The sequence below is a fragment of the Molossus molossus genome, unplaced genomic scaffold (assembly GCF_014108415.1).
Source record: "Molossus molossus isolate mMolMol1 unplaced genomic scaffold, mMolMol1.p scaffold_m16_p_21, whole genome shotgun sequence".
Lineage (NCBI taxonomy): Eukaryota > Metazoa > Chordata > Mammalia > Chiroptera > Molossidae > Molossus > Molossus molossus.
Genome location: NW_023425357.1, coordinates 1,282,522 through 1,302,708, shown reverse-complemented (window position 1 = coordinate 1,302,708; position 20,187 = coordinate 1,282,522). Strand labels below are relative to the sequence as shown.

At 45.2% G+C, this 20,187-nt stretch overlaps 2 protein-coding genes across 2 annotated transcripts in view; both read left to right on the top strand.

Moving 5' to 3' along the window:
• The first annotated feature begins 4,037 nt into the window (after nt 1-4,037).
• AURKC (aurora kinase C) lies at nt 4,038-15,016 on the top strand. The gene is made up of 8 exons (XM_036274224.1): nt 4,038-4,163; nt 4,276-4,387; nt 4,502-4,538; nt 4,786-4,977; nt 5,716-5,854; nt 6,725-6,873; nt 14,373-14,547; nt 14,728-15,016. The coding sequence occupies exons 2-8, from the start codon at nt 4,339-4,341 to the stop codon at nt 14,896-14,898; spliced, it is 912 nt and encodes a 303-aa protein (XP_036130117.1). The 5' UTR covers nt 4,038-4,163; nt 4,276-4,338; the 3' UTR covers nt 14,899-15,016.
• A 3,451-nt stretch (nt 15,017-18,467) lies between these two features.
• Nucleotides 18,468-20,187, top strand: part of LOC118638789 (zinc finger protein 184-like) — a 33,894-nt gene continuing 32,174 nt past the window's right edge. The window contains exon 1 of the mRNA XM_036274911.1: nt 18,468-18,526. Coding sequence (XP_036130804.1) covers nt 18,497-18,526 — 30 coding nt within the window. The 5' untranslated portion in view covers nt 18,468-18,496. The remainder of the gene's footprint in view (nt 18,527-20,187) is intronic.

Below are 20,187 nucleotides of genomic sequence, written 5' to 3'. Positions count from 1 at the left end.
TGGGGGAGGGGGGTATTCAGTTTTTCATCATTAAGTACAATATCTGTAAGTTTTCATAGTTTTCTCATCAAATTTAGAAAGTTTCCCTCTTAATTTGCTGAGATTTTTGTTATTATGAATAAGTACTGAATTTTGTCAAATGCTTTATCTTTATCAATTGATATGATCATCTGACTTTTCCTCTATAACCTGTTGATATTATGATATTATGTTGAGTTTTGAATATTGAATTAGCCTTGCATTCTTGCAATAAACCCCACTTGGTTGTGGAGTATAATTCTTTTTATATACCATATTAAAGCATTCAATTTGAATATATTTTGTTGGAAAAGTTTTCTAATTTCTTGAGTGATACTGTGTAGTTCTCATTCTTTTTTCTTTTTAAAAACTGTCATTGTCTGGTTTGGGTAGATATGGAACAATTGAGAATATATATTTCATATTGGATAAATTGAATAGTTTGTCATTTTCAAGGAATTGTTGCATTTCATCTAAATTTTCTATTTTGTTTGTAGTCCTGGTTGAAGTAATTTATCTTTTTAATGGCAGCAGAATCTGTACTTGTTCTCATTTTATTCCTGATTTTTGAAATATGTCAACCTTCTTAGACATTTATCAATTTCATTGATCATTTTGAAAAACCAGCACTTTATACTGTTGATTTTCCCCTATTACCTTTCTGTTTTTAATTTTACTTTTGATCTTTGTTATATACTTTTTGATGTTGCTAATCCTCACCAGAGGATATTTTTACATTGATTTTTAGGTAGAGCAGAAGAGAGGGAGAGAGAGAGCAAAACATCGATGTGAGGGAGAGACATCAATTGCTTGCTTGCCACACAACCCCGACCAGGGCCGGGGATTGAACCTGCTGCCCAGGTACATGCCCTTGACTGGGAATCAAACCCACGACCCTTTGGTCCACAAACCAGTGCTCAAACCAGTGCTCTAACCGCTGAGCAAAACTGGCCAAGGCTTTATTATATCCTTTCTTCTACTTTGCTTTGGTTGTATTTTGCTATTTGTATTTTGGGGTGGGGGGTTGGTGCTGAGGTTATTGATTTAAAGTTCGTTTTTTTTAATCCTCACATGAGGACTTTTTTTTTTTATGATTTTTTTTTTTAATCCTCACCGGAGGACATTTTTTCATGTTTTGTTCAGATAGCGTGGGAGGGAGGGAGAGGAAGAGAGAGAGAGAGAAACATCGACATGAAAGGTACACATCGAGTGGCTGCCACCCACACAACCCCAACCAGGGCCAGGGACAAACTGCAACCAAGATACATGCCCTTAGCGAGAACTGAACCCAGGTCTCTCTGGACCGCAGGCCAATGCTCTAACCGCTGAGCCAAACCGGCCAGCGCTGGGACTTTTTTTTGCATTTATCTCCAGATAGAGCAGGAGGGAGAGAGGGAGCCAGAGAGAGAGAGAGAAACATCCATGTGAAAGAGACACATCAAGTGGCCACCATCCGCACAACCCGAACTGGGGCTGGGGACAAATTGCAGCCGAGGCATGTGCCCTTAGCAGGAACCAAACCCGGGACTCTCCAGTCCATGGGCCAACACTCTCACCGCTGAGCCAAACCGGCCAGGGCCGAAGTCTTTTTTTTTTTTGGCCCACGATTTGGTTTATCTTCTTGAATGTTCTGTATTGCTGCCTGAAAAGAATGTGTTCGGCTCTCATTGGGTGTGGTTTCTATAAATGTCTGTCCCATTCTGTTGGAGGTGTCATTCAGATTTTCCATGTCCTTGCTGATTTTCTTGTCTAACATTCCTATGAAAAGCTGAAAGAGCGGTATTGAAGTACTGCAGTATAATTGTGGATTTATCTGTTCCTCTGTACTAGCAGTTTTAACTTCATGTATTTCTAAACTGTCTCGTTTGGTGCATACACATTTAGGATCACTATGTCGTCTTGGTGTATTAACCCTTTTATCATTGTGGAGTGTCTTATTTTACTTCTGTTCATTGCTTTGCTTGTGAAGCATGCTTTATCTGGTATTAAAATTGTATTTTCAACCTTATTTATATTATTAATTTGAAGGGTTTTTTTTTATCCTCACCCGAGGACATTTCTCCATCTTTTGTTCAGATAGAGTGGGAGGGGGAGAGAGAGAGAGAAACATCGACATGAAAGGGACACATCGAGCTGTTGCCACCCGCACAACCCATCAAAGGCCGGGGACAAAATGCAACCAAGTACGCGCCCTTAGCGGGAACCGAACCTGGGTCTCTCTGGACTGCAGGCCAATGCTCTAACCGCTGAGCCAAACCGGCCAGGGTTGAAGTAAGTTTCTTATAACAACAGGTATTCAGGGCATGCTTTTTTTCTTTTTAATCCTCACCTAAGGACATGCTTATTAATTTTGAGAGAGAGTGAGATTGATGTGAGAGAAACATCGATCAGTTGCCTCCCATATGTGCCCGACAGGGATTGAACCTGTAACCCAGGTATGTGCCCTGACCGGGAATCAAACCAGTGACGTTTTGGTGCACAGGACAGCACCCAACCAACTGAGCCACACTGGCCAGGGCAATCCAAAGTATACTTAATACGCTTTACATACTACAACCTCTTTACAATGGGCGACAAAGTTCTACACAGTTTGTCTCCATTTATCCAACTTGTACCACTTTAGTCACACTAGCCTTGCTTTGCTCAAACATCCCCGAACTCTCCCAACCCAGGAATGTCATTCTCAAAGTCCTGGGGGCCATCTCTAAAATGAAGACAACAAAGGAGATCACATCCCTTCCAGTTTCTGTGAAAGGGTGGGAGGCTAACTCCAGGGGGCACCTTGCTCCAAGTTCAAAACGACCCTGTTTCGCAAGGACATGAAGGTTTTTGGGGGGGTTTTTTTTTGCATTCATCTTCAGATAGAGCGGGAGGGAGAGAAGGAGAAAAAGAGAAAAACATCGATGCGAGAGTGACACATAGACTGGTTGCCACCCACAAGACCCCAACCGGGCCAGGGACAAACTGCAACCCAGGTACATGCCCTTAGCTGGAACCAAACCCGGGTCCCTGGTTTGCAGGCGGACGCTCTAACCACTGAGCAAAACTGGCCAGGGCAAGGTTCTTTTTGTTGTTAATCCTCACCTGAGATTTTTTCCATTAATTTTTAGAAAGGGGGGGGGGGGCGGAGGGAGAAACATCCATGTGAGAAGGATACATTGATTTGGTTGCCTCCCATACTGGAGGCCAGGGATTGAACCTGTAACCAGGTACTGCCCTTGACCGGAATGGAACCTGCAACCCTTTGGTCAGTCCACTGGATGATGTTGTGACCATTGAGTCAAACCAGCCAGGGCAAGAAGTTTGTTTTATAGAAAGCCAAAGTAAGGGTAGATAGTTACTCCAATTACCAGGTAAATTTTGGGTGAACTATGTGTAACATGGTGCTGCCATGGTTTCTTCAGAACGAGTTATTTTGAAAAACGTAATAGGTTGTGGCTGCTTGGCTCTATGAAAGGGTGAGATTTCTGTCTTTTCAATGTTACTGAATGTTATGCGCATCAACGGTCTGGTTTCATGCTTATTCAAAAATAAACATTTTTGTGGAGAGGTTTTCTGGGTTGGGAGAGTTCATTTCTTTATAAATTATATTCCCCAATAATTTATCCTGTTGCCTCTCCAAAGGAATTCAAATTCAAATGTTGAAACTTCTGTAGACGCCCCCCAAAATAAGTAGGTGTGGGGGTGGACTGGGGAAGCACGCGTGGTTTTGGAGTTTTCCAACTGCACCAGGTACTCCAGCAGCTTCCTGGGGTCGCTGTAGAGTCACGCAAATGTGCGTCCTGTTTCTGAGTTCCTGAATGCGTTCACTCGCTTGTATTTAGTATGTACAGGCTCTTCCACTCGGGCCCCTTTCCGGCGTTTCTTCAGTGTCTGCGTTTTCAGCTCCCAGCGTGTCCCGCCACCGCCCCAGGCCCCGCCTCCTTCTGGTTTCCGCGCTGCCGTGTCATTGGCCCAGCGCCCTGGTACCGCCCCCATCTCCCGGATCAATCTCCCGTTTCTGTCTCTTGTATAGGGCACGCTGCCCAAGCCTCAGAAATTTAAACCAATGGGAATCGGTCAGGAACTACGCGCTCAACCAATGGGGCCAGGGCGCCGACTGTAAAGCCCTTGGTCAGGGTCTCCGCAGGTTTACTGAACCACAGGTGAGTCGTTGAAGGGCTTCCAGGTGGCATCCCAAGGCCACCAGGGGAGCAGGTTGGGGCTGGGGAAGCCTCCGCCTGGGTGTTACCTCCTCTGACCCCTTTTCACCGTCAGCCGGACCTGCACACCCCGTTCCGCAGGGCTCAGGAAGGCGTCCTCTCGCCACCATCTCTCCTCATGAGTGTCCCACAGTGTGGGGCGAAGTCGGGCGATGCTCAGCTCGCAGGTGAGAGAGAGAAGAACCAGGACCGCAGAAAGGGTTGGGGGCAAAGGCCTGGTGTCGGTTGTGGGAGTTGGGGGCGCGCAGAAGAAAAGCGTTGATAGCTTTTTTTCCCAGCAGCTGCAGAGGGCCCACCGCTGCCCAGTGTGCCCACCGCGTGAGTGCCTTTGGCTTTGTATCGGGGAGAAGAAAGGAAGTGGGACCAAGGGATGAAAAACAAGCCGTGCGTGTGGAGTGTCGGCTCTTGGGACTGAGAGCTGGTGCCCGCACCCCTGCCTGGGCCCTGGAGAAGGAAACGCGGCGGAGGGAGGAGGGTGCATGGAAAAGGAGGAGAGCCCTCGAGGTCCCTGACTCTCCCTCCACTTAACTCCCAAATTAAGGCTCTTTTCTTCCTCTCCTGTCAGCCGGAGCCTCACAATTGATGACTTTGAAATCGGGCGTCCTCTGGGCAAGGGGAAATTTGGGAATGTGTACCTGGCTCGGCTCAAGGAAAACCATTTCATTGTGGCTCTGAAAGTCCTCTTCAAGTCCCAGCTCGAGAAGGAAGGAATGGAACACCAGCTGCGCAGAGAAATTGAAATCCAGGCGCATCTACAGTAAGGGTAGTCTCTGCATGACAGTTCCACACTGGTTGTTGTTTAAGAGAGAGAGAAAGGAAGGGAAGAAGAAAGAAAGGAAGGAGAGAGAGAGAGAGAGAGAAAGACCAATTAGTTTGCTGTAACTGAGCTACCCTGCCAGGGCCCACACTGGTTCTTTACCCTTGTTCTGTGTCCTCTCTTTTTTTTTTTTTTTTTTTTATCCTCACCCGAGGATATTTTCCATTTTTTTGTACAGATAGAGTGGGAGGGAGAGAGAGGAAGGAGAGAGAGAGAGAAACATCGACGTGAAGGGACACATCGAGTGGCTGCCACCCGCACGACCAACCAGGGCCGGGGACAAACTGCAACCGAAGTACGTGCCCTTAGCGGGAACCGAACCCGGGTCTCTCCGGACCGCAGGCCGACGCTCTAACCGCTGAGCCAAACTGGCCAGGGCTCTGTGTCCTCTCTTATCTTTGACATGTGAACCTAGCATTTCAGCCAAAACTACCCCCAAATAGGTCCATGCTTTCACTTTGAAGATTTTTTTCTCTTCAATTCATTACTATTACACTATGTAAAGCTCCCTGTGTCACACACCAAATGCCTGTTCCCTGTTCTCCACTCATGCACTCCTAGATCGGGCTGTTATTCTGGTCTCAGCACAGTTTGCTTCTTGTGTGACCAATCACTTGTAATAATATCACAAGTTGGGCCTCAGGGAGGAATCTGACCCTTCCCCCATTTCTCCTCCAGACATCCCAATATTCTACGCCTGTACAACTACTTCCATGATGCGCGTCGTGTGTACCTGATTCTAGAATATGCTCCAAGGGGTGAGCTCTACAAGGAGTTGCAAAAGAGCCACACAATAGATGAGCAGCGTACAGCCACGGTGAGGGGGGGGGGGGCGTGGCTGCGACTTTGGGGTCCATGAGTTTACTGTGGGCTGGTGAGGGGGATCATTGCTTGTGGCTGTCATGAACATCCAGATTGCTTTTTTCTTTCTTTTTGTTTTTTTTAATTGTTGTAAGTACTACAGTTGTCCTCCTTTTTTTCCCCATTGACACCCCTCCTTCTTGTTCCCACCCCCCTCCTACCTTCTCAAGCCTAATGTCCATGTCGATTGGTTGTGCATATATACATAAGATTGCTTTTTTCTTTATCTCTGAATTTTATTCTATAAATTTTATATGATGACATATACTGTATAGCTTACATTTCACATTCAAATACCCAAATTACCCCCAGAATATGAATAAGTTGTGTGTATAAGTTTGGATTCTTTGATTGTAAGCAACAGAATCTAACTGTACTGCTTTATGTGGAGAAACATTGAAAGTCTACGCGGGAGTTTGCTGTATAAATGAGTGGAACCTGGCTTAGAAGTAGGTAACGAGATTTCTAGAGGGCTCCAGATGGGGAAATACAGCAACAACCATCCCAGCAGGAATGGTTGGGTCAGCTTGCAGTGAGAATGAATGATCTTCCCATTTTCCTTCTATTTTTGTATTATTTCCTCAGGCCTGAAGTCCTATGGTAGATCATCTGATTGGCTCAGCACAGATCCTGTATTGAGTGACTTGCTGTGCTAAGGCAAAACGGAGGATCTGTCTTCTTCATCTATCCTATCAGACTGCATAAAATGGGGGAGCCTGGCCGGTGTGGCTCAGTGGATGAGCGTCGACCCATGCACCAAGAGATCGCGAGTTTGATTCCCAGTCAGGGCACTTTTTTTCAGACTGCTTTTTCTTTGCTCACACAGATAATGGAGGAGTTGGCAGATGCTCTGGCCTATTGCCATGAGAACAAGGTGATTCACAGGGATATTAAGCCAGAGAACCTGCTGCTGGGGTTCAGGGGTGAGGTGAAGATTGCTGACTTTGGCTGGTCTGTGCACACCCCCTCACTGAGGTAAGTCAAGTGATGGTAGGGTGGGCCCTGGGTGCTAGTTAGGAATGATCCAATTTAATACATTCTGGCCCTGGCTGGTTTGGCTCAGTGGTTAAAGCATCAGCCTGCGGTCCAGAAAGACCTGGATTCAGTTCCCACTAAGGGCATATACCTCGGTTACAGTTTGTCACCGGTCCTGGTTGGGTCGTGCGGGTGGCAGCCACTTGATGTGTCCCTTTCACATCGATGCTTCTCTCTCTCTCCCTCCTACTCTATCTGAACAAAAGACGGAAAAATGTCCTTGGGTGAGGATAAAAAATAAATAAAAATTAATACATTCTACATGTAAGACCCATATACACTCCTGGGTTTGTGTTTGAGTGCAGGCATGCACACATAATGATGCATCCTTTGGTCAAGGATGGACTGCATATATGATGGTGGTCCCATAAGATTATAATGGAGCTAAAAATTCCTGTTGTCCAGTGACATAGCTGAATAATGTAGCACATTGCATTATGTGTTCACAGTGATGCTGGTGTAAACAAATCTGTGCTGCCAGTAATCTAAAAGTATAGCATATACTTGTATATAGTACATGATGCTTGATAATGATACAAATAACTGTGTTACTGATTTGTGTATTTATTATACTATATTCATGCAATTCTGGAAGGATTACAACATCTCTTTCTGCATCCAGAACCTTGCTTGGGCCCGGCCAGTGTGACTCAGTGGATTGCGTGTCATCCCGTGGACTGAGAGGTCCTGGTTTGATTCCTGGTCAGGGCACATGTCCAAGTTGCAGGCTCGATCCCCATTCGGGGATATGTAAGAGGCAGCCGATTGATGTTTCTATTTCTCCCTTCCTCTCTCTCTAAAGCGTCAATTAAAAAAAATTTTTTTTTAAAACAACGCAGAGAAGTGGCCTGCAAAAAAAACCCCAAAAGTTACTTGGGCCCTGGCTGCTGTGGCTCAGTTGGTTAAGCATTATCCTGTGCACTGAAAGGTCACTGGTGTGATTCCCAGTCAGGGCACATGCCCAGGTTGTGAGTTTGATCCCCAGTCAGGGTGCATGCAATAGGAAACCGATTGATGTTTCTCTCTCATATCAGTGTTTCTCTCTCTCTCTCCCCCTCTCCTGTCTTCTCTCTCTAAAAATCAATAATAAGGGGAGGGGGTGGGATCAGTGGGGGGAGGACAAACATCTATAACAAAAATAAATTAATTCAAAAATTGCAAAAATAAATAAAAAATAAAATAAAAATCAATAATAATAAAAAATAACCTTGCTTGGGCTTTAGGTGATGTCACCAAGGAGTGTATGAATGGCATCTGGAAAAAGACTTAAGAGGTTCCTCTGTAACATCAAAGGGTTTGCCAAGGATGAGGAGGTTGCAGAAATCTAGGGCTGTGGTTGGGATGGCAAACAATGTTAACCTGGCTGTGGTTGAGGATGACACCAAGGAGCTCCTAGAGGTGGTTCCTAAGAAGTTGACCAATGAGTTGTTGGAACTGGAACAGGAATGCAGAGCTGAAGAAGCAGCAAGAGAAAAGGGAACTGCAGGAGAAGAAAAAGAACCATCAAGAAAATTCACAGTGAAAGGCTTAGTAGAAGCTTTTGCAGACCTCAACAAGCTCCTTAAAAAGTTTAAAAATATGGAGACTTCTGGCCCTGGCTGGTTTGGCTCAGCAGTTAGATCATCTGCCTGCAGACCAGAGAGACCGAGATTTGGTTCCCACTAAGGGCACGTACCTCAGTTGCCATTTGTCCCCAGCCCTGGTTGGGGTTGTGTGGGTGGCAACCACTCGATGTGTCTCTCTCACATCAATGTTTCTCTCTCTCTCTCTTCTTCCCTCTCTCCCTCCCGCTCTATATGAAGATACATGCAAAAATGTCTTCGGGAGAGGGGGGAAAAAAATGGAGACTCTGGTCAAGATGGCGGCGTAGGTAAATGAGGTGTCCGTCCTCCCACAACCACATCAAAGTTATAACTAAACTACAGAACAACCATCATTCAAAACCGCCTGAAATCTAGTTGAATGGAAGTCCTACAACTACGGAATTAAAGAAGCAGCCACATCGAGACTGGTACGGGTGGAGGTGGACAGCCTGGTCCCACACCCACGCGTGGGGGATAAAAATCAGGAGGACACCTTGGCTAGGAAGGTCCTCCCTGAGGACTGAAGAGTCCCCATCCCATACCAGGCATCCCATTCAGGGTTCCAGTGCCAGGAAGAGAAATCCCCATAACTTCTGGCTGGAAAAACCAACAGGAACTGAGGCTTAGGGAGGCTGAGTCAGCTGGAGCCCCAGGCAGCTCTCTTAAAGGGCCTGTGCATGGACTTATCGAACTCACTCCCTGTAAGCTTGGAGGGGAGGCAGCTCGAGGGGTGCCAGAGACATACAGGGAAGAACTGAGCTGTTCGGCATTGGAGTGAGGGCTGGAGAGGGGGCTTTCTCTGGGACAAATGTGCTGTCAGAGGCCTTTGTTTCTTTGGTGAGCCCTTCCCTGGGGCCACAGACAGCCACCATATCTGGGACTCCAGCAACCTGGCTCACACTGGTTGCCCTGCCCTGGTGATTCCCTGAGGCCCCACCCCACCCAACTTTTAGGCCCACCCAAGCTGTTGCCAGTTGCTTAACCATAGGATTGTATCCTGCTTCAGGTTTTCCTAAATTCTGTCAAACAAGTAGCATCTGGTCTCAGCTAGCCCCATACCTCTCGTTAAGTAATACATAGAAACAAAAACAGGGAGGTGGCCAAAATGAGGAGATAAACAGGTCCCAAATGAAAGAACAGAACAAAACCCCAGGAAAAGAGCTAAGCAAAATGGAGATAAGCAACTTAACAGATGCTGATTTCAAACACTGCTTATAAGGATGCTCAATGAACTTAGTGAGAACCTCAGCGAACTTAGTGAGGGCCTCAAGAGCATAAAAAAGGACCAGTCAGAAATGAAGGAGGCACTAACTGAAGTAAAGAATAATTTACACAGATGCAATAGTAGAATAGGTAAAACCAAGAAGCAAACTATCAATTTGGAATATAAGGAAGCAAAAAACACCCAATCAGAACAGCAAAAAGAAAAAAAGAATAAAAAAAAAAAAATGAAGTGTAAAGAGCCTCTGGAACAACTTCAAGCGTGCCAACGTTTGCATCTTGGGGGTGCCAGAAGGAGAAGAGAGAACAAGAAATCGAAAACCTATTTAGAACAATAATGGCAGAAAACTTCCCTAACTTGGTGAAGGAAACAGACATACAAGTCCAGGAAGCACAGAGAGTCCCAAACAAGATGAACCCCAAGAGGCCCACACCAACACACATCATCATCAAAATGCAAAAGGTTCAAGACAAAGAGAGAATCTTAAAAGCAGCAAGAGAAAAGCAGTTAGTTACCTACAAGGGAGTTCCCATTAGGCTGTCAGCTGATTTCTCAAAAGAAACTTTGCAGGCCAGAAGGGAGTGGCAAGAAATATTCAGAGTGATGAAAAGCAAGAACCTACAACCAAGATTACTCTATCCTGCAAAGCTCTCATTTAGAATCGATGGCCATATAAAGAGTTTCCCAGACAAGGAAAAGCTAAAGGAGTTCATCACCACCAAACCATTATTATATGAAATGTTGAAGGGTCTTCTTGAAGAAAAAGATAAAAAATATGAACAAACGTTGATAAATGGCAATGAAAACATAGCTATCAACAATTGAATCTACAAACAAAATGAACAGGCAGAACAGAAACATTCTCATAGATATAGAAAACATTTTGTTGGTTGCCAGATGGGAGGGGGTTTGGGGGAATGGGTGAAAAAGGTGAAGGGATTAAGAAGTACAAATTGGTTGCTAGACTGACAAACCTCAAAGGGAAGGGGGTTGGAGGGTGGAAAGAAAGAAACCAAAGAACTTAAATGCATATATTCATAACCAATGGACACAGACAATAGTGTGGGAAAAGGCAGGAGTGGGGAGGAGGGGGTCAATGGGAAAAATGAGGAACATCTGTAATACATTCAACAATAAAGATTAAATAAAGACTAACCCCCCAAAAAAAGTTTAACAATATGAACCCCAACACTGAAAGGTTAATAGAGAGGGATGTTCACTCTGCATTATCTGCTTATAAACAAATCTATGATAAAAAGAAAAAAAAGAAAAAACAAAAACAAGTGGCCTGGCCAGTGTGGCTCAGTGGTTGAGTGTCAATCCATGCATCAAGAGGTCGCTGGTTTGGTTCCCGGTCAGGGCACGTGCCCAGGTTGTGGGCCAAATCCCCAGTAGGGGATATGCGGGAGGCGGCCAACCGATGTTCTCTCTCATCAATGTTTCTATCTCCCTCTCCCTTTCTCTGTAAAATCAATAAAGAAAAAAAATTATTTTAAAAACAAAAGTAAGCTACCATGTATGTATTTCTGAAAAGTGACACCCCTCTCAAGAAGAACCTCACACAATTCCTTCGTGAGATGTTTCAGAAGAAGGCATTGTTATTGTAGAAGATGACAGCTCCATGTATGTTATGCCTCTGTGACCTTCCAGTGGGACAAGATGTTGAGGTTAAAGACAGTGAAATTGCTGATCCTGGCCCTGTCTGGGCCTGGGCTAATGTGTTTGTTTGTGTCTTAGTTTTTTTTTCATCCTCACCTGAAGATATTTATCCATTTTTATTCAGATAGAGTGGGAGGGAAAGAGAGGGAGAGAAAGAGAGAAACATCAACATGAGAGGGACACATCAACTGTTTGCCTCCCGCATGACTCCAATCAGGGTCGGGGACGAACCGCACCCGAGGTACTCGCCCTTGACCGGAATCAAACTCAAGACTCATTGGTCTGCAGGCCATTGCTCTAATCGCTGAACCAAACTGGCCAGGGCTGACTCTTAGATTTTTTTTTTTAAGTTTAAAAAGGAAGCCCTGGCCAGTTTTCTCAGTGGTTAGTGTCAGAGAGGCCTAGGTTCGGTTCCTGCTAAGGGCATGTACCTCGGTTGCAGTTTGTTGCCAGCGCCAGTTGGGGTCGTGTGGGTGGCAGCCACTCAATGTGTCTCTCTCACTTTGATGTTTGTTTCTCTCTCTTCCTCCCTCCGTCTCTCCCACTCTATCTGAAAATAAATGCAAAAAATTAAATAAAATAAGAGGGAAAAAAGGAGAATCAACCAATGAATGCATAAATAGATGGCATAACAGATCTCTCTCAAATAAATAAAATTAAATTAAAAAAATAAAAAGTTTAAAAAGGAAAAAAATTTTATTTTAAAAATATAAAATCTTATAGAATAAGGATATAAAGAAAATATTTTGTACAGCTGTACAATGTGTTTGTGTTTAAGCAAAGTTATTACAAAAGAGTCCGAAAGTTTTAGAAAATTAAAAGTTTATAAAGTAAAAAAGTTACAGTAATCTAAGGTTAGTTTGCTATTGAAGAAAAAATATATAGAGAGAATTTTTTTTTTTAATGAGGAAGGGAGAAGGAAAGAGAAACATCTATAAGAGAAGCATTAACATCGGTCACCTGCCTCCTGCACACCCCCTACTGGGGATCAAGCCCGCAACCCAGGCATGTGCCTTGACTGGGAATCAAACCAGTGACCTCTTTGTGCATAGGTCGACACTCAACAACTGAGCCACACCAGCCAGGTGAAGAAAAATCTTTAAAAGTAAGTTGAGTGTAACCTAAGTGTACAGTATTCTAATGCAGAACACAATATAATTCTACTTTATACTTCCAAGTCATAGAGATGACCTCCATACGATAATTATAAAGCCTACTCTACATTGTCAGGTTCTCCATCCAAACATATAGGTTAGGGCAGGTCATTCATGGAAGGACCTGGTTCCTCATAAAAAGACAAAGTAATTTTGGGAGCTGGACATTGCCCTCCTTACACATCAGCAGGATTATGGAGGACAAGAGGCAATTCTTTTTTCTCTACCTTTTTAAAATAGCAAAGAAACAGTGGAAGATTGGCTAACTGGTGAGTGGCCCCACTAAGTGTACAGTATTTATAAAACCTACAGGAGTGCGCAGTAATGTCCTAAGCCTTCACGTTCACTCATCACTCACTCCCCAACTCACCCAGAGCAATTGCAGTCCTGCAGCTCCATTCATGGTAAACACCCTATACCGTGTACCATTTTATTTATTTATTTTAGCTTTCTAAAAATTGATTTTTTTTTTTTAGAGAGGGAGGAAGGGAAGGAGAGAGAGAGAGAGAGAGAGAATCAGCAATGTGAGAGAGGAACATCAATCAGTTATCTCCTGTACATGCCCTGACCGGGAATGAAACCCATGACCTGGTGCATGACGTTCCAACCAACTGAGCCACAGAGCCAGGGCCCCATTTTATTTTTTATACTGTATTTTTACTATACCGTTTATATATTTAGATGCACAGATACTTACCATTGTGTTACAATTGCGTATAGTATTTAGTATAGTAAGATGCTATACAGTTTTGTAGCCTAGGAGCAATAGAATAAACCACACTACCCATGTTGTGTAGTAGGCTGTCCCATCGAGGTTTGTATGAGTGCTTCCGTGATGTTTGCATGATGATGGAATCACCTAGTAATGCCTTTCTCAGTTGCATCTCTCTTCATCATTAAGTGGCACATAACTGTACTGTCTTTTTCTTTTTTCTTTTTATTTTAGAGGAAGGGAGAGGGAGAGAGCGAGAAACATCAATGAGAGAGAACATCAGTTGGGGGTCTCCTGCATGCCCCCCACTGGGCATCGGGCCCACAACCTGGGCATGTGCCCTGACCAGGAATAGAACCGGCGACCTGTTGGTGCATGGGTCAACGCTCAACCACTGAGCCACACCGGCCGGGCTGTACTGTCTTTCAAATGCATCTATTTAATGTGTTTTCAGAGACAATGTGGTTCAACCATATCTTTTCATTTTTATCTCTGCTAACATAGAACTTGATCAATAAGTTTCCATGTAAAAGAACCATTGCTTCATAATTTCAGGAAGTTGACTGGGTGAATAAACCATAATTCATTTACTTGATCTCTCTTAAGACACGATCAGTTTGTTTCAAATCTTTCTTGATGCCCAGAATATTCTTGTGAAAACATCCTGGATTGTGAGTTAAATAACTGTATGAGTAATTCCAAAATGTGGAATTGGTGGGGCCCAGGCTCTGCCTTCTCTGAACCTGAATCCATATTAAAGCCTAGCTGGTGTGGCTCAGTGGAATGAATGTTGTCCCATTCACTGAGAGGTTCTGGTTCGATTCCTGGTCAGGGCACATGCCTGTGTTGCAGGCTCCATCCCCAGTATGGGGCATACAGGAGGCAGCCAATCGATGCTTCTCTCTCCCTAAAAAATCAATAAAAACATACATTTTTAAAGTCTCATATCTTAAAAAAAAAGAAAAAGAGCTTGGTGTGTCCAAACTCCTGTGCTAGGGAGGGGCCTCCCTGAGACTTCCTTGGGCCTCGCATCTCACTGGAACCCAAAGAAGGAGGGTTTCCTATGTTCTGGGCCTCTGCACAGCACTCACTTTCCTACCCTCCTCTAGGAGAAAGACAATGTGTGGGACTCTGGACTACTTGCCCCCAGAAATGATCGAGCAGAGAACATACAATGAGATGGTGGATCTGTGGTGCATTGGGGTGCTCTGCTACGAACTACTGGTGGGAAATCCACCTTTCGAGAGCTCCTCCTATTCTGAGACCTACAGACGCATCCTCAAGGTGAGATGGCTGTAATCTGGGCATTTATGGGTAAGCCAGTCAGTGGTGGCTGCTGGATCTGCACAGCCCAGGGCATACACAAAGCTTGTCTCCTTAGATCCCGTGACTTGAAGGGACTCAGAACAGAGTGAACGTGGACCAATAAAATTAACCCTCCTGTTTCTTCTCCGGCTTCATCAGGTTGATGTAAAATTTCCCCCATCAATATCTTTGGGGGCCCAGGACTTGATCAGCAAGCTTCTCAGATACCAGCCCTCAGAGCGACTGCCTTTGGCACAGATCCTGCAGCACCCCTGGATTCGAGCCCATTCTCGGAGGGTGATGCCTCCATCTAGTCAGATGGCTTCCTGAGCCGTCCACCCCTGTTCCTACATGTTTGTTCAGGGAGCTCTCCTGGCTCCACTATTTTGTCTGCGTTTTGTTTCTTCTCTTTTAAAATACAAGATACTAATTAATAAAAGGTTAATCAGTTTTTAACTTTTTATTTATTGATTTTAGAAGGAGAGAGGAACAGAATGAAAGGAACATTGATTTGTTGTTCCATGCATTCATTAGTTGATTCTTGTATGTACCCTGGCAGGGGTTTGAGACAATCTAACCAACTGAGCTACCAGGGGCCAGGGCAAAAGGTTAATCACTTTGTATCAGGTGTTAATAGTTGCGTAAGTTGGTGTGTAATTGGGTAGAATCTTTATTTCTTGTAGAACTCTTTCCCATGAGTGGGGCTCAAAATGATACCCCTCCTGGCCCCCAAGGATAGTGAATTAACCACTCTCCTTGAAAACTAGTGCCTACTTTCTGCAGATAACCACTCCAGTGGTGCATAACCTGTCACCTATCCAGTGGCTCCTTGACTCAACTTACTATTCCCCATGTTTTCAGAAGTACAGGACTGGCCAACCCAGAGGTTCACTCTCTATACTGACGGCCAACATGCTGTTGTTGAGATAAAACATTTCACTGCACATCAGTGCCACCCAGTTCTCAAACGAGTTCATTAGCACCTCTGGGGTGTGCCATCTTCTGATTTCTTCAGAACTGATCATCCCTAATAATCAATGTAACATCCCCTCTTCGGGAATCACATCCTCCACTTGCAGCAATTTAGGGAGTGTTCTTCCAACCTTCCCCTATATTCTGTCAGTTTCATGTGGCAGTTGATCCCTTCATCTACAATAAGGCGACAACAGCAGAGTAAACGCCTAGATTCCTCAACTGGGAAGTCAAACACGTACTCCACTCATTGCAGACATTGTTGTAGCCGCTGTCTCCTGACTAAAAGCCCTGCCTATGCAGTTTGCCTTGATAATGTTACTCCCGCCACCATGTTCTACACATTCTCCGTGCGAAATGTCCAGCAGATGCAGGACTACAGCCCTGTGATGACCAGACCCACTCCACTCTCACATGCACAGACCCACTGTTGCAGACCTGTCATTGAAGTGCTCCCAGACATTGGCTCTGGCCAGTTTGGCTCAGCAGTTAGAGCGTCAGCCTGTGGACCAGAGAGTCCCGGGTTCGGTTTCTGCTAAGGGCACGTACCTCGGTTGCGGTTCAGCCCACCCCAATTGGGGTTGTGCGGGTGGCAACCAGTCAATGTGTCTCTCTCACATCGATGTTTCTCTGTACCCTCCTCTTTCCCTCCCACTCTATCTGAAGATAAATGCAAGAATGTCCTGAGGTGAGGATAAAAAAAAAAAGAGTAAGTGCTCCCAGACACTGGCTCATGGTTTTTCACCTGCACCTTCAGTGCTCACCTCTCTGTGCTTTTCAGTTTCACCACCCCCCGTCAGTTTTCTTGACTTAATATTTCAATTAAACACTCAGAAATTCATAATAAATTAAGTCATTTGTACTCAGGAACCCTGCAATATTACTTATTTCTGGTTCTGGATAAATTCATATCAATGGGCACATTTTGGAGAGAAAAGGAAAAATCAGCTAGGGCCTCCACACTGACACTAGATGATGTATTTTTGTTTCAATAATGAAAACTCTCTGCCATGCTTTACAGTAGGGGGTTTCAAAGATCTCCAATAGCTACATAACTCTTCTCACCACTGATTTCAGACATTCTGTCTCCCATGACACAGAGAATATAAAAATCTTAGCTTTAATATGTTTTACGTCATAGCCCCAAATCATTTAATTTACCCATAAGGGTCAACCTCATGTGAAAAGGACAATTATGTCTCTTCCAATGTGGGCAAAATACTATCTCCAATGATGGATAACATTGTTCCTTGAGTGCTAATTATGTCATATATCTCCATAAACTCCTTTTATAAACAGAATCTTCTAGGAAATGAACCCCATCTTAATCCTTGACCCAATTAACATCCTGTCACTATGCTTTTCTTCACTTTAAAAATTAAATTTCTCGCCCTGGCTGGTTTGGCTCAGGGGTTAGAGCGTCAGCCTGTGGTCCAGAGAGACCTGGGTTCAGTTCCCGCTAAGGGCATGTGCCTTGGTTGCAGTTTGTCCCCGGCCCTGGTTGGGTCGTGTGGGTGGCAGCCACTCGATGTGTCCCTTTCACTTTGATGTTTCTCTTTCTCTTCCTTTCTCTCACTCCCACTCTATCTGAACAAAAAAAGGAAAAAATGTCCTCAGGTGAGGATAAAAAAAAAATTAAATTTCTCTTTTTAAACAACTCATTGGGGATAAATTAAATTTCTTGAGGGCATTTTCTGCACACCATGTTTCCATTTTCATAAATGTATTCTCTGTTCCATAGAAACTGGATTTGGTCACCCTCATACTCCTGAGAAAACAAGTCACTCATGGAGACCTCTAATACTTTAGGCAACATAATTCTACATGGAATATTAGAATTCCTAAGGTGACTCTGTTGCTTTCTTGTCTGCCACTAGTTAATGTTGGGTTGGTTCAGAGTTCATCTGTCCTTTCCTTTCTCCATCTATTCATTCTTTTGTTGGTATCATGACCCAAATGTACATATCCAGGCACAAACCTTCTCTCAATGTTCGGGCAAAGGTTGAAGTGCCTATGTGACCATGCTCGAAGATGGAGTCCTGGGTTCCCTCCAAGGCACCCCCTTCTTGCAGCCTCCTCAGCTCAGGGGATGGCAAATCACTCTTCGGGTGCTCTAGGCCGAACTCTCTGACCCAGAAGTCCCTGCACCATAGGGAGGTGGCTCTGGATTCAAGAAGGCCCCAAAGACCTGTACTTGAGGGCGCACCACGTGGCAGGAGGACTTCTGGCGTCCTCCTTTTGGCGATTAATTTGCCTGTTCACATATCTGCCTCTCCTGTAAGAGGATCCAGAGAAAACGGGGCGCAGAGGGAAGTCACGAAGCGAGTAGAGGGCCGGGTTTCGCATCTTTCTACTTGCCCTAACCCAGGGCGAATGTCCCTGCCTCTCCTGGGCCTCAATTTCCCCTGGCAAACAAAGGGCGGCCTCACTCCTTCTCCTGGGTTCCCCTTTGTTAATGTGAAGAAATGTGACGAGACGGGCTAGACACGCGGCTGCAGGCCCGGTAAGTCTGAAACACCGAAGACGACCCGCTCAACCAGCACGCGCTCCCTTGCTGGTGGTTTGCAGAGAAAAACTACATTACCCAGAAAGCCGCGCGCCGTGCGTGTGCCCCGGGCGCTGGACCAATGAAGGCTCAGGACAGGTGTTTCTGCGGAGGGAGGCGGGGTTTCCGGTCTCTTGCTGCCGTCGTCATTTGCGTGCGACGGTTTCGTCCACGCCAGCTGTGGGGAGGCGACGCCGTTTGCGGCCGCTTCCAGTGCGGCTCTTGGAGAATGAGCAGGAAGGAGTCCGGGACGCCGTCTTGAACGAGCCGCGAGCCTCCCCGTGAGCAGGGAGGGCGGCCCTCGGCGGAGGCCTCTCCGAGGGCCGGGAAGAGGTGACGGTCGCCTAACCCCGCGGGACCCGCCTTCTGTCGCCGCCTCTCCGGGGCCCGCGCTCTCCACGGGGTCCCGCGATGGCGACGGCGTGCGTGGACCCGTCGCAGGTGCGTGGACGAAGGTTTGGGCACTGCAGCTTCTCCGCCGGTTCGGAGAGGGCTCCTGGGCACCGTGGAGGCCAAGTCAGCCATTGGCTTCCCCTTTGCCCTTGTCGGTTACTTAAAGGGGAGCTGGCTTGTCACTTTATCTCCAGCCTTAAAACGAGAGAGATTGAGTATCCGAATGGACCATAGACAGAAAAATAGAACTTTGACCCCAAACCTGCCTCTGCCTGCCCAGGAAACCGACCCCTTAACCTACAGTGAGCATCGCAGGAAGCCAGCCGCTCTGTCAGGCTTATCAGAAGCCAGATCACTATCTTTAGTGACAGTCCAGGAGGCTAAACAGTGACTTTAATACCTGTCAGCCCCAAATGGCCAGGACTTGATTAATAACTACTCCTTTTTCTGACTTTTATTCACTTCTAACTTAAAGGCAACCAGAGCAATTCTATATGCATCCGAACCAACCAGAGAGAATATTTTTTTGCATGTCAGAGAGTTTATATTATTTTTAAGTTTTTACTTATTTGTTTTAAGAGAGAGAGAGAAACATCGATTTGTTGTTCCATTCATCTACGCATTCATTGGCTAACTCTTGGATTGGTTGACCATGGATGAACGTGGAGTCTTGGTGTATTCAGATGGCACTGTAACAAACTGAGTTTATATTATTTAAACATATCATCTGGTAGTAAATGTGGAGGCCCTAGCTGGTTGTTCTATCCTTATCTACCTGTCCAAAATTTGCACATGATATGAGTTTGTCCAACACCAGAAATGAGTAATGTTGTGGGTTCCCTAAGTATATTCCAGTTAGTTTATTGGGAAGTGCCAAGTGTTTAATTGAAATATTAAGTCAAGAAAACTGATAGAGCCCAACCCCTGTGGCTGGGTTGAGTTGCATTCCAGTCAGGGCATGTTCCCAGGTTTGGGGCTCAGTCCCCAGTAGGGGGCGTGCGGAAGTCAGCCTACCTATGTTTTTCTCTTTTTTTCCCCATCTATGTTTCTCATTGATGTATCTATCTCTCCCTCTCCCTTCCTCTCTCTGAATTCAATAAAAACTTTTTCTTTTTTTTTTTAAAGAAAACTGATAGAGAGGATGAAGCTAGAAAGCACAGAGAGGGGAGCACTGAAGATACAGGTGAAAAACCGTGAGCCAATGTCTGGCGCATTTAAATGACAGATCTGCAACATGGGGCGTGCATCTGAGAGGGGAGTGGCTGAATTATCTGTGTTTAAAGAGTGGGTCTGGTCATCACAGGGCTGTGATCCTGCATCTGCTGGACGTTTCGCACAGAGGAGAATGTGTAGAATGTGGTGGCGGGAGTAACATTACCAAGGCAAACTGCATATGCATGTGTGCAGTCAGGAGCCACTAGTGAAAATGATTACTTGAGAGCTGGATACTTGTCATGTGGTTTGGAATTTTTTATTTTACCCCCCTGCGAATTGTTCTGGCTGTTGACCGCCAGACACCTGACTGCAGATATTTTTTTCTTATGTTCCCATATTTCTAGACAGTGAGTTTTATTTTTTATTTTTTATTTTATTTTTTTTAGGTAGAGTGGGAGGGAGAGAGAGAGACAGAGAGAGAAGCATCGATGTGAAAGGGACACATTGAGTGGCTGCCACCCACACGACCAACCAGGGCCGGGGACAAACTGCAA

What these genes read in the sequence shown, in the direction of transcription:
- AURKC (XM_036274224.1), top strand. Translation starts at nt 4,339, where the DNA reads ATGAGTGTCCCACAGTGTGGGGCGAAGTCGGGCGATGCTCAGCTCGCA. An exon ending in GGGCGATGCTCAGCTCGCAG is followed by an intron (nt 4,388 to 4,501) that starts GTGAGAGAGAGA and finishes TTTTCCCAGCAG; the next exon opens with CTGCAGAGGGCCCACCGCTG. An exon ending in GAAATCCAGGCGCATCTACA is followed by an intron (nt 4,978 to 5,715) that starts GTAAGGGTAGTC and finishes TTTCTCCTCCAG; the next exon opens with ACATCCCAATATTCTACGCC.